This window comes from Salvelinus fontinalis, chromosome 24 (assembly GCF_029448725.1).
Source record: "Salvelinus fontinalis isolate EN_2023a chromosome 24, ASM2944872v1, whole genome shotgun sequence".
NCBI lineage: Eukaryota > Metazoa > Chordata > Actinopteri > Salmoniformes > Salmonidae > Salvelinus > Salvelinus fontinalis.
In genome coordinates, this window is record NC_074688.1 from 16284284 (window position 1) to 16297112 (window position 12829).

A 12829-nucleotide genomic window follows, 5' to 3' on the forward strand; every position below is an offset into this window, starting at 1 on the left:
CAAGAGGAACATTAGTAAACATTACACTCACAAAAGTTTTAAAGAATAGACATTTAAAATATATTATTCGCTATGTACAGTGTTGTAACATTGTGCAAGTAGATGAAGTATGAAAGGAAAAATAAAGATATAAATATGGGTAGTATTTACATTTTTTGTGCTCCTCTGGTTGCCCTTTTGTCATGGCAACGGGCCACATCCTGCTGCTGTGATTGCACACTGCGGTATTTCACCCAACAGATATGGGAGTTCATCAATGTTTGATTTGTTTTCAAATTCTTTGTGTGATCTGTGGGAAATATGTGTCTCTAATGTGGTCACTCTCTCTCTCTCCATGTTGGAGAATATGTTTGCTTTTCATTCAAACAGGAATATATGCACGACATGGAGAAAAGCATACTGAGCCACCTGGCTAGTCCTCGTGTGTACTCAGTCCCAGAACGGGAAGTAGTAAAGGTCTTATCATACCCCACAACCTGGGTATAATTCAAACATCCACCAGTGAGAGACAAGCAAGAAGGAACATGTTGGGGTGCGAGTGAACCTAAGCCACACTGTATGTGTATGTAAACATTGAGGGGCTCCATGCGGTTGGGTACTGTGGGAAATGGACTGCTGTGTAACTGCTCAAGACGGTCTGTGTGTGTTTGAATGTGAATATGTGTGCATGGAAGTACAGTACCGAGAGTGTATCTGAGAGTGTATGTGTTATTATGTGTGTGTGTCCTAGTAAAATAAACTGTAGTGTATTATCACTAACAGGAGTTGTGTGCATGAGTGCGTGTGTGTGATTGAGCTCTCTCTGTGGGGTGGTCAGTAGTGGGAGGTCGTGACCTGGTCGAATCCGGGGGAGTGGAGATCATCAATCAGCGAGGGGCAGGCCTGAGCAGCAGGACCATCACCACCCCACAGGGTAACAGATGGCCTTGGGACAACTGGCTCTTGCTCACCTCTCTCGTAACACACACACACACACAGTATCTGCACCAACTCAACAATGCACACAAAAATAACACATACATACACACACACTATTTTGCGTGCATGGATGACAGGATCCACACACAAACAGATCAGACACCCACCCACTCAAAGTGCAAAGATAATTAAACATACACAAAGGCACACATTGTGCTAAATACCTCAATATGCTGGCACATATATTGTTTATGTTAATATATTCATGAAGACCACACAAACATGCATGTAAACAAACACACAATAGTCTTCAGAGTTTTATAAACTGGAACTGTGCCATTGACTGGGCATAGCATTAGCGCCCCCTGCTGAGATTAAAGATTTAAACAGTTAAAAAAATGTGATATTTTAGTCAAGAACTATCTTTGAGTATTTAATCATTTGAATATAATTTGCAACATCACAGTTTTTGCTCTGTACTGAAACTCGACTGCTGACATGCACATTCTTCTGGGATTGTAGTAACAGTGGGCTAATGAACAAAATACAAAAAATAGTTTGGGGGTAAAATATTTCTTAAAATGAATTTCAGTCAACAACAATATCCCACAATCCACAGAAAACAGACACCAGATTATCAGCAAACTTTTATTGATGATACTTTTCCAACTCGCAGGATTAAATCAAAATGAACTCCTCCTATAAAAGATCCACACAAGCTACAAAGATTTATCAAACACATTCAGATAATGTATTATCTGAGATAACTTCACTGAATCCAGACAAAGGAAAATGCATGTGTGAACATTCTGTAAACCTTAGAACACTCCATAATGTTAAAGTCGTCTTATACTGAGACTCTCTGGTTAGCTATACGCTACTAGTACGTAGTTAGGAAACTTAAATACTGTGTACAGCATTATAAGTGTTTCCCAAAATGACTAAAACTGTCTATTAAAATATAAATCTCTAACTTATATACTGGAGTAAATTCAAGCACGCTAGAAAAACAGGAGAAAAACAGGAGAAAAACACTAGAAAAACAGGAGAAAAGCACTAGAAAAACAGGAGAAAAACACTAGAAAAATCACTAGAAAAACGTTAGATAAACGTTAGGAAAAACACTAGAAAAACGTTAGATAAACGTTAGGAAAACCACTAGAAAAACGTTAGAAAAACACTAAAACGTTAGAAAAACGTTAGGAAAAACACTAAAACGTTAGAAAAACGTTAGGAAAAACACAAACGTTAGAAAAACGTTAGGAAAAACACTAAAACGTTAGAAAAACGTTAGGAAAAACACTAAAACGTTAGAAAACGTTAGGAAAAACACTAAAACGTTAGAAAAAACAAACGTTAGAAAAAACAAATGTTAGAAAACCACAAACGTAAAAACTAGAAGAACGCTAGAAAAACGTGAGGAAAACACCAGGAAAAACGTGAGGAAAACACCAGGAAAAACGTGAGGAAAAACCATAGGAAAAACACTAGAAGAATGTTAGAAAAAAAAACAGAAGAACACCACCTTAGAGGACCTGACCCATGGGGAGAAACATGAAGAGAGGGGCTCAGTCCACAGCAGCATGCGAATCACTGCCCAAAGCTTGATTGGCTGAGTGATGGTCAGGACGGTCAGATGATCAGGTGACCTGTCGTTGGGTCCATCAGCCCCCAAGCTTCCAGGCAGCTTCCTTCAGCCACTTGGCAACTTTCCTCTCAATGGCCTGACAACCAGAGAGAAAAGACAGATCAGGATGAGGGGAAGAGAAGTTTAAAAATAATATTCACTAATGACATAAGAGATAGACAATGGGGCAGTTTCCTGGACACAGATTTAGTTTAGTCTTGGACTAACAAGCTATTGACCATTGACCATGCTTTTTTGTTTCTGGGAAACCGGCCCAAAGTGTTCAATCGAGACATACAGTTCTGAAGCACACATTACTCTTCATGTGCCACCAAAGCTCACAGTCAGAGTCTCTCTCAGTTACATCAACTTAGTGTTGTCTAGCCTGCCGTGTGCCGTACTTTGCGGGCCTGCTTCAGGGCGGGGCGGTCTGCAGCGCCGCCGGGGTTCATGTCGGCACAGTGGGAGGTGCCCTTGATGAGGATGGCCATGTCTTTGTCCTCCTTGTCCAAGTCCTCTTCCAGAACGCTGAGCTCACGCCAGGGGTCAATGTCACCTGACAGAGGTCACAGGTCACAGACCAGAGGGACAGGTCATATACTCACTGTCACACAGAGGAGGTTGGTGGGAGGAGTTATAGGAGGATGGGCTCATTGTAATGGCTGGTCAATCATGTGGTTTCCATATGTTTGATACCATTCCATTGATTCCATTCCAGCCATTACTTTGAGCCCGCCCTCCTCCCACCAACCACCTCTGCTGTCACACAATCACTCACATAGACACAGCACATTGATTCACTGCCAGTGGGTATAAATTACACTATGATGTACTGAGAGGTAATGGTTTAAACCTCCATCTATCCATCTATCCGGTGGTTGGGCCAGTAACCGAAAGGTCGCTTGGTTCGGATCCCCAAGCCATTCTGCCTTCAAACAACAACTGATCCCCGGGCGCCGATAACGTCAATGAAGGCGGCAACCCCCCACCCACCCCCCACCCCCCCCCCCAGCACCTCTCTGATTCAGAGGGGTTGGGTTAAACGCAGAAGACACATTTCGGCTGAATGCATTCAGTTGTGCAGCTGGTTAGGCATCGCCTATCTACTGTATCTATCTGTGAAGTCTCTGCTCACCATTGACATAGAGCACCCTGTCAGTGTCGGGGTGGTCTCCTCCATAGTACTTATTGGTGAAGGCGATGTGTCCGGGCAGACTGTGCTGGGGGATGTTGAACACCTCAGGACACAGGTCAGTCTGAGCCTGCAGGGTCAACATGCGGGAGAAGGGACAGCTGGCGTCCTCACACGTCTGGACTGTTACAACAAAACAATGATGAGGTAAGCCATAGAAATACAATGAATTTCTATTGAATTATGATGTGTAGTTCTATTTCTGTAATGTAAGATACAGCTGAGTGGCTATGGGCATACAATAATACAGATCCTATAATGAGTGATACTGTACCAAAGAGTGGGAGCTTTGCACAGCTAGTGTTAATGCATTTGGCTTATAAATGTGCTGCTTAGGGGGAAATTAACTCTGGAATCTGGACTGTTTTTTGTTTTTTTACCCTCCAGTGCTGTGAGCACTCAACTCACTGATTGAAACAAATACCTTGCTTCTACGTGGGGACGTAAGTTTGGTAAATGTACAGTGGAGCCCGAAATTATTGACACCCTTGATAAGGATGAGCAATAATGACTGTATAAAATCAATTATTCAAATACTGAGCTACATTGTATGCTCAAAAAATGGGAAATTATATATGATTATACTAATGCTATTGATCAGGGAAAGATGTTTAAAAAGTCATTTTTTTCTCAAAGGTAGTGGTCAAAAATATTCACACCCCTAAAGATTCTTATAAATTAAATAGTCAAAAGGTTAGTATTTGGTCCCATATTCCTAAACTTCTACAGTAATCTGGATGCTAACATGATTACAGATTAATTCTGGATTCAGGATTCATTCAGGATTATCCGTAACCATGGTAGCATCCAGATTACTGTAGAAGTGTTTCAAAACATTCTTATTTACAATAAAGTGGCTCCAAAATGACACAATACATTATTTTATTTTTATTATTTAAAAAAAAAAAATTATCCCCTTTTCTCCCCAATTTTCGTGGTATCCAATCGCTAGTAATTACTATCTTGTCTCATCGCTACAACTCCCGTACGGGCTCGGGAGAGACGAAGGTCGAAAGTCATGCGTCCTCCGAAGCACAACCCAACCAAGCCGCACTGCTTCTTTAACACAGCGCGCCTCCAACCCGGAAGCCAGCCGCACCAATGTGTCGGAGGAAACACCGTGCACCTGGCCCCCTTGGTTGGCGCGCACTGCGCCCAGCCCGCCACAGGAGTCGCTGGAGCGCGATGAGACAAGGAAATCCCTACCGGCCAAACCCTCCTTAACCCGGACGACGCTAGCCCAATTGTGCGTCGCCCCACGGACCTCCCGGTCGCGGCCGGCTGCGACAGAGCCTGGGGGCGAACCCAGAGACTCTGGTGGCGCAGAGTCTAGACCACTGCGCCACCCGGGAGGCCCGACACAATACATTATTAACCATTCATTTCTATTGGGCACAAAATAATCTGAAATACAACCAAAACTAACTGCAAATGCATCCAACATGTTTTTAGAGTCACAAGCTTGATGTAGTCATTGCGTGCTAGGAATATGCAACCAAATACTACACTTATGACTACTTTTTTTACAGGAATCTTTAGGGGTGTAAATAATGTTTATAATAATGTCCTACCTGTTATAGAAAAAAAAATGTATTACTTCTTAAACAAAATCTCTTTGTTGTTCTAGTATAAAATTGTTTTAGTATAAAATAATATAATTTCCCAATTTTTTTGCATACAATATAATGTAGCTCAGTATTTGAATGATATATTTTTTTACAGTCATTATTGCTCATCTTTATCAAGGGTGTGAATCATTTCGTACCCCAATGTATCTCCTCTAGGAGTGACAGTGTTGTGTGGTGGAGCGGTACTCACAGAAGCCAAACTCGGTGCAGGTCTGGTAGTACCACTGTCTCTCTCCATTGTAGGCTGAGTCCAGATTGGTGTCACTCAGGTCCTTGATGGTCTGCTTGTGGGACGCATCCAGACAGGGCTCCTCGCCTGTGGCCCGGTAGATCTAAAACAAACACACACAGTAACAGTGTTCCCTGACTGTTCTACAATCACGCTCCACACTGCCATTTCCCACCTGGACAAAAGGAACACCTATGTGAGAATGCTGTTCATTGACTACAGCGTTCAACACCATAGTCCCACGAAGCTCATCACTAAGCTAAGGACCCTGGGACTAAACACCTCCCTCTGCAACTGGATCCTGGACTTTCTGATGGGCCGTCCCCAGGTGGTAAGGGTAGGTAACAACACATCAGCCACGCTGATCCACAACACCGGGGGCCCTCAGGGGTGCGTGCTTAGTCCCCTCCTGTACTCCTTGTTCACCCACGACTGCATGGCCAAACATGACTCCAACACCATCATTAAGGTTGCTGACGACACAACAGTGGTAGGCCTGATCACGACAATGATGAGACAGCCTATAGGGAGGAGGTCAGGGACCTGGCAGTGTGGTCCCAGGACAACAACCATTTGCAAAAAACAAATCAGGTTTCGACAGAAATATCAATCAATCAATCAATTTTATTTTGTATAGCCCTTCGTACATCAGATAATATCTCGAAGTGCTGTACAGAAACCCAGCCTAAAACCCCAAACAGCTAGAATGCAGGTGTAGAAGCACGGTGGCTAGGAAAAACTCCCTAGAAAGGCCAAAACCTAGGAAGAAACCTAGAGAGGAACCAGGCTATGAGGGGTGGCCAGTCCTCTTCTGGCTGTGCCGGGTGGAGATTATAACAGAACTATGCCAAGATGTTCAAAAATGTTCATAAGTGACAAGCATGGTCAAATAATAATCATGAATAATTTTCAGTTGGCTTTTCATAGCTGATCATTAAGAGTTGAAAAACAACAGGTCTGGGACAGGTGGCGGTTCCATAACCGCAGGCAGAACAGCTGAAACTGGAATAGCAGCAAGGCCAGGCGGACTGGGGACAGCAAGGAGTCACCACGGGCGGCAGTCCCGACGCATGGTCCTAGGGCCCAGGTCCTCCGAGAGAAAGAAAGAGAGAAGGAGAAAATATGGCTGAGACGCAAAGAAAATTCAAAGAGAGGGGGTACAAAAATGGTTAGATTAATATTACCATTGAGAAAATTCAAAACAAACCGAGACATGATCGTTTTCAAGGACAGTCTCGCAAAAAGAAGCATTCTTGCGTTCTAACTACCTGCTATTCAAAGTGCTCTGAACAAATGATGGGAATCGTTCACAAACATTGGCACATTCTAAGATCCGATGATAGTCTCGGTAATGTGTTTTCAGACCCTCCCTTGATCGTGTTCTAGTGGGTCAGAAATCTCAGATGAACTGGTAAACTCTGATTTACCACCCGATGATATCCCTGCACAACGTCTATTTGCGCCCCTACTGGACGGAAAGTACAAGTGTAATGGCTGTGCTCAATGCAATGGCACTTATAAATGTAGATCCTTCAAACACCCCCAAACAGGGAAACAGATCCCAATTAAAGGTGTTATCACGTGTTCCACTAAGGCAGTTATTTATCTTATAACTTGTCCTTGTGTTAAAAAATGATGTGGGTAAAATAAAGCGCAAATTAAAAGTATGAATCTCGGAGCATCGTAGCACCATTAGGTGCAAAAACTTGACTTACCCAGTTACAGCCCACTTTTTGGAAGCGAACCACTCGATTTCGTCCCTACGTTATATCGGCATCGAACTTGTCACCCTCCCTTGGAGAGGGGGTGACCTCGACAATTTATTGTTAAAACGAGAGGCTGTCTGGATCTTTAATTTAAAGACGCTTGCTCCCTTCGTTCTCAACGTAGACTTTGATCTGAAGCCATTCTTGTGATTATGCTATTGTAAATGTTTGTAGGCCTATGCAGCCAAATTGTATCTATGATCATATGCTATCCATGTTTTTGGTTTGTTATTTTGATATCTGAAGATTAACCAATGATATCAGGAAACACCCGGCCATGCTTACAGACACCTGTGTGTGTCCTTTGACACTATATAAACTAGTGACCCGCAGTGTTTGTCATCATACCCTGATGAAGACAGCTTGTCTGTCGAAACGTAGGTTATTAAATTACTGCATCTGAGCTCCTAGAGTGTGCGGCTCTCCTTTAAATTTTTCAAGTGTTCAACTCCGCTAGCCAACACCTCGCCTAAATAGGTGTGCGTTTCTTTCGCCTCTAGGACAACAACCACTACCTTAATGTGAGCAAGACAAAGGAGATGATCGTGGACTACAGGAAAAGGAAGGCCGAACAGGCCCCCATCAACATCGACGGGGCTGTAGTGGAGCAGGTCGAGAGTTTCAAGTTCCTTGGTGTCCATATCAACAACAAACTATCATGGTGCAAACACACCAAGAATGTCGTGAAGAGGGCACAACAATGCCTTTTCCCCCTCAGGAGACTGAAAAGACTTGGCATGGGTCCCAGATCCTCAAAAGGTTCTACAGCTGCACCATCGAGAGCACCCCTGCCTCGTATGGCAACTGCTCGGCATCCGACCGTAGGGCGCTACAGAGGGTAGTGCGTATGGCCAATACATCACTAGGGCAAAGCTTCCTGCCATCGAGGACCTGTACACTAGGCGGTGTCAGAGGAAGGCCCAAAAAATTGTAAAAGACTCCAGTCACCCAAGTCATAGACTGTTCTCTCTGCTACCGCACGGCAAGCGGTACCGGATCGCCAAGTCTAGGTCCAAAAGGCTCCTTAACAGCTTCTACCCCCAAGCTATGAGACAGATACCCACACGCAAACTGACTCAGTACCGGTACCCCTTGTATATAGCTTAGTTTATGTTATGTAATTATATTGTGTTTACTTTTTTACTTTATTTAGTAAATATTTTCTTAACTCTATTTCTTTAACTGCATTGTTGGTGAGGGGCCTGTAAGTAAGCATTTCACGGGAAGGTGTACTACACCTGTTGTATTCAGCGCATGTGACAAATATAATTTGAATAGACCAGCCAAGGCGATGCACAACTGTAGATCAATACAGCCCTCTGCTGGTTAATCCATGATTTTTTTGTGTGTGTGTGTGTGTGTGTGTGTGTGTGTGTGTGTGTGTGTGTGTGTGTGTGTGTGTGTGTGTGTGTGTGTGTGTGTGTGGTGTGTGGTGTGTGTACACACACACACACAATACACCTCATACCTGCACCAGCTTGATCAGCCGGTCGTATGCCTCAGTCTCCGAATCGTAGCTCTCTGTCTCATTGGTCATTATTTTACATATCTCCTCAATAGTCAGGATTCCCCCCTCCTCGTTGTACTCCACGGTTCCCATGACGATGTCGGCCAGGCTCTGCATGAGCTCGATCTGGTCCTCCAGATCCTCAGGGATCTCACAGCACCCAAAGTCCTTCCCCACCTCAGTGGCATTCCCTGCAAACAGGGCGGCCTCCACGGCAGCAAAGGCCTCCCAGATGTCCCCCACACACTGGAGGAGAGAGAGAGAGAGACAGTGACAGAGAGAGTCAAATCCCACAGTAGGAGACTCATACAGTCAGACACTCCAACACATGATGTCAAGCACCCACATCTACTGTAAATGTTGTCATACCTTATCTGAACCTCCAACGTCCTCGACCGCAAGGCTCAGACCCACCACCTGGAAGAGAGCAACACCAGGGTATGTTTTCACCGTGGTCTGTACAGCTGAACATCACATCTACCATGCTATTAAATAGTGCCACAGTTACTAGTTTGTCTACTACTACTGCAACTACCACCACTACTACTACAATTACTACTAATGATGAGATCTTTACTTTGTTGAAGGTGGAGAAGTCCAGTTTGGCTTTGACAGGAGCAGAGGAGGCCACAACACCGTAGACCAGGTGAGGGAACTGGAAGAGCAGGAACAGAGAACATTATTTAGTATTATTACCATGGAATAGAGTAGACCAGCATACAGTAACACTGCTGTCCAGTCATAAGTATAAATATAGACAGTGTTGTTTTATCTCTACTGTACCTTTCCCCTGAGCCAGGCAGACAAGGCCCCAGCATAGGAACCTCCAAAGCTGATCCAGGTATTCTTGTCAGAGAGGTCAAAGCGATCGCTGATGTATTGATGGAATTCTGCGACGTCGGCAAGACTTGAATCCAAGAGATGGCAGAGAAAATGCAATTCAATGTCTGCCCAATTCAAGCCCACTCAAAAGCTCTCTGCCGACATCAAGTAGCAACACACTGGGCACAGACATCAGTTCAACGTCTAGTTTTGATTTACATTTGGTTGAGTTGTCAACTAATGTGAATTCAACTTGAAATCAACCAAAAATGGCACCTTGCCGTTGGATTTAGGTTCAAAGTTGGGTTAATTAAAAATACCCACACGTTGATGACGTTTCGCAAATCTAATCAGTTTTCCACATTGATTCAACGTCAACACATTGACTCCCTCTTCCCACCAGTACTCACGCCTGCTGGCTGGACAGGTCTCCCAGGTTCTCAGTCTCCAGGCCATCTTCGTTGATGCTCTCGCCATAGAAACGATGCTCCAGGGCCACAAGCAGGGCCCCGTGCTCCTCAGCCATGTCCACATGGTGGCCTACAGATACACACAAAGCAGGAGCGGAGAGGAAAAATAGGGGGAGGTTAAGAGTTGGTTGAGGTATCAACGACACAAAAAACAAAGAACAGGCATTGACATGTAACTAAATACAAGTATCAAATTCATAACACCTATGTAAGCCTAACTTATCGTGTCAATGCATTTCCATTTTCTTTTCGCATTACTTAAGAGCGTGACGGGGGAGCTTTGTGTGTACCTGCCAGCACATTGAACTCAGAGATGGGGCCCTCCCCTCCGATGAACAGGAACACTGGGCCATGAGGACGCTCCCAATAGGCTTCATTCACGAAAAACCTCTGAGAGAGAGAGGGGGTGAGAGGATGCAAGAGAACAAGGGGGGGGGGGGGCTGCAAATAACCTGTACACAGTGAGGTCCAAAAGTGTTTGGACGGCGACCCATGTTGTTATTTTGGTTCTGTACTCCAGCACTTTGGAATGATACAATGACTGAGGTTAAAGTGCACCGTCAGTGGTATATGCATTTGAGTGTAATTACAACACATTTTGTACATAGTTCCCCCATTTTAGGGAACCAAAAGTATTTGGACAAATTCACTTACATGTGTATTAAAGTAGTCAAAAGTTTAGTATTTGGTCCCATATTCCTAGCATACAATGACTACATCAAGCTTGTGACTCTACAAACTTGTTGGATGCATTTTCAGTTTGTTTTGTTGTTACTCACGATTCATTCAGGATTATCCATAATCATGGTACATTCATAATCATAATCATGGAAACATTCATTTCTAAACATTTACAATAAAAGTGACTCCAAAATGACACAATACATTATTTATCCATTAATTTCTATTTGGCACAACATTCTCTGAAACCAAACCAAATCAAACTGCAAACGCATCCAACAAGTTTGTAGTCACAAGCTGACGTCATTGCGCGCTAGGAATATGGCACCAAATACTAAACGTTTGAATACTCCAATACACATATAAGTGAATTTGTCCTAATACTTTTGGTTCCCTAAAATGGGGAACGACGTACAAAAAGTGCTGTCACGCTATATGGATGAAAATACCCTCACATTAAAGCTGACAGTCTGCACGTTGAACTCATGGTCATTGTATCATTTAAAATACAAAGTGCTGGATTACAGAGCCAAAACAACCAAAAATACATTTGGACCTCACTGTAGGTGCACGTATCGGTGGTGGGTCACCTGAGGAAATGTTTCATCGTTTTGACTGTCGAAGTGGTTCAGGGGTTGGTGAATTTTCCCGTCTCTCACTTGGCTCATGGGTTTATGCCCGTTGACTGCGCTCATCAGCACATTCTTCTTCGCTTTCTCATACTGGATTTTACGCACGTGCTCCTTGATCTTCCTCAGAACTCGTCCTATGAAATGTCAAATGTGATATGAAATCCAATGCACTGTGCACAGCAAGAACGACAGGAATACAGGATGGGCAATTATAGAGATAATACGAGAAGCTCAATTGTTTGTAGTTGCGCGTAAAGTCACATATGGACGTAAATTACGCACGTATTTGATGGTCAAACCACGAGAGCCTCCTTAGACTTGAACATCTGAATGTGCGCATATGCAACTCCTTAACAATTTCGACAATTATCTCTCACATTTCGTTCTACAAAAAGGGCTATCTAAACGTGTCACATATTTTTTTTTGGATTGGATACAATTTTGTATTTATTCCTGATGGTCTCAGCATATGGCTTTTGCTGATAAGTTATTGATAACCCTCTGCCACAACCTTATCGGTCTAATTCATACCCGACAGCCAAGCCCATGTTTATTTTATTTTTCATGGGTTGTATTATAATTCAATACAAACTTAGTGTTAATAAACCATGTATTAGTTAGGAACAGAATAAACTTTTATTGCTATAGAAGGTGCTCAATTTTTAAGCAGCCAATTTCACATAACTATCTAAATATAGCTTCTAGATTAGCCAATTTCTCTGAACACCACTATTTTATGGATTCACCTCAATAATTAAACTTATATACAATCAAAGTGTATATTATATCAGCCCACACAGATACATGGATGTACTTTCATGCTAGGTATAAAACCTCATATCGGAGCTTAGAGACCCCAACTGATGTATAGGACAATATTAAAATGATCTACTTTTGTTTCATTACAAGCATCATGAAACCTCTAACACATTAAATTAACTTTGCGAAAAACTGTTTTTGAACGCAACTTGTTTACCACTTTTTTACCATGCGTATTTTTTTAAATGATCAGTTCATTATGGATCGTTAACGTACCAGAATAGACGAAGTTCACAAGGAGAAGAAGGATGATACAACGGATGGGAGACAGAAGCATCTTCAGGCCTCCAACTACGACCTCTTTACTGATATAGGTCTACACTATGGTCAGACAACCTTGCCGTTTCAATGCGAGGAGAACGCCTACTTTTAAGGCGTGACCAACGTTTTTAGTCCACCCGGGCTCCCCTGATGCCCACTGCAGGTATTTATAGTAAACAAGCCGCCAGTTGAGCGTAATCAAGACGCAGCAAGTGAGTCTGGGCAATAGGCATATCTCCTCCAACGGTGGCAGTGGTCCAAACTAGAACGACACTAT

The 12829-nt window shown here is 43.2% G+C and overlaps 1 protein-coding gene across 1 annotated transcript; it reads right to left on the reverse strand.

Annotated features, from left to right (window-relative positions):
• Positions 1-1552: 1552 nt before the first annotated feature.
• Positions 1553-12704, reverse strand: LOC129822034 (thymus-specific serine protease). The gene is made up of 12 exons (XM_055879882.1): positions 12508-12704; positions 11431-11606; positions 10450-10549; positions 10100-10229; positions 9651-9774; positions 9445-9522; positions 9237-9284; positions 8829-9113; positions 5556-5697; positions 3681-3860; positions 2947-3101; positions 1553-2642 (listed from the first exon to the last, which is right to left on the reverse strand). The coding sequence occupies exons 1-12, from the start codon at positions 12566-12568 to the stop codon at positions 2583-2585; spliced, it is 1539 nt and encodes a 512-aa protein (XP_055735857.1). The 5' UTR covers positions 12569-12704; the 3' UTR covers positions 1553-2582.
• Between the last annotated feature and the right edge of the window lie 125 nt (positions 12705-12829).

Coding starts and splice junctions, on each gene's coding strand:
- LOC129822034 (XM_055879882.1), bottom strand. CDS start 12,568: ATGCTTCTGTCTCCCATCCGTTGTATCATCCTTCTTCTCCTTGTGAAC. Junction 3,861..5,555: donor CTGCACCGAGTTTGGCTTCT/GTGAGTACCGCT, acceptor TTGTTGTAACAG/TCCAGACGTGTGAGGACGCC. Junction 2,643..2,946: donor CCCTGAAGCAGGCCCGCAAA/GTACGGCACACG, acceptor TCTGGTTGTCAG/GCCATTGAGAGGAAAGTTGC.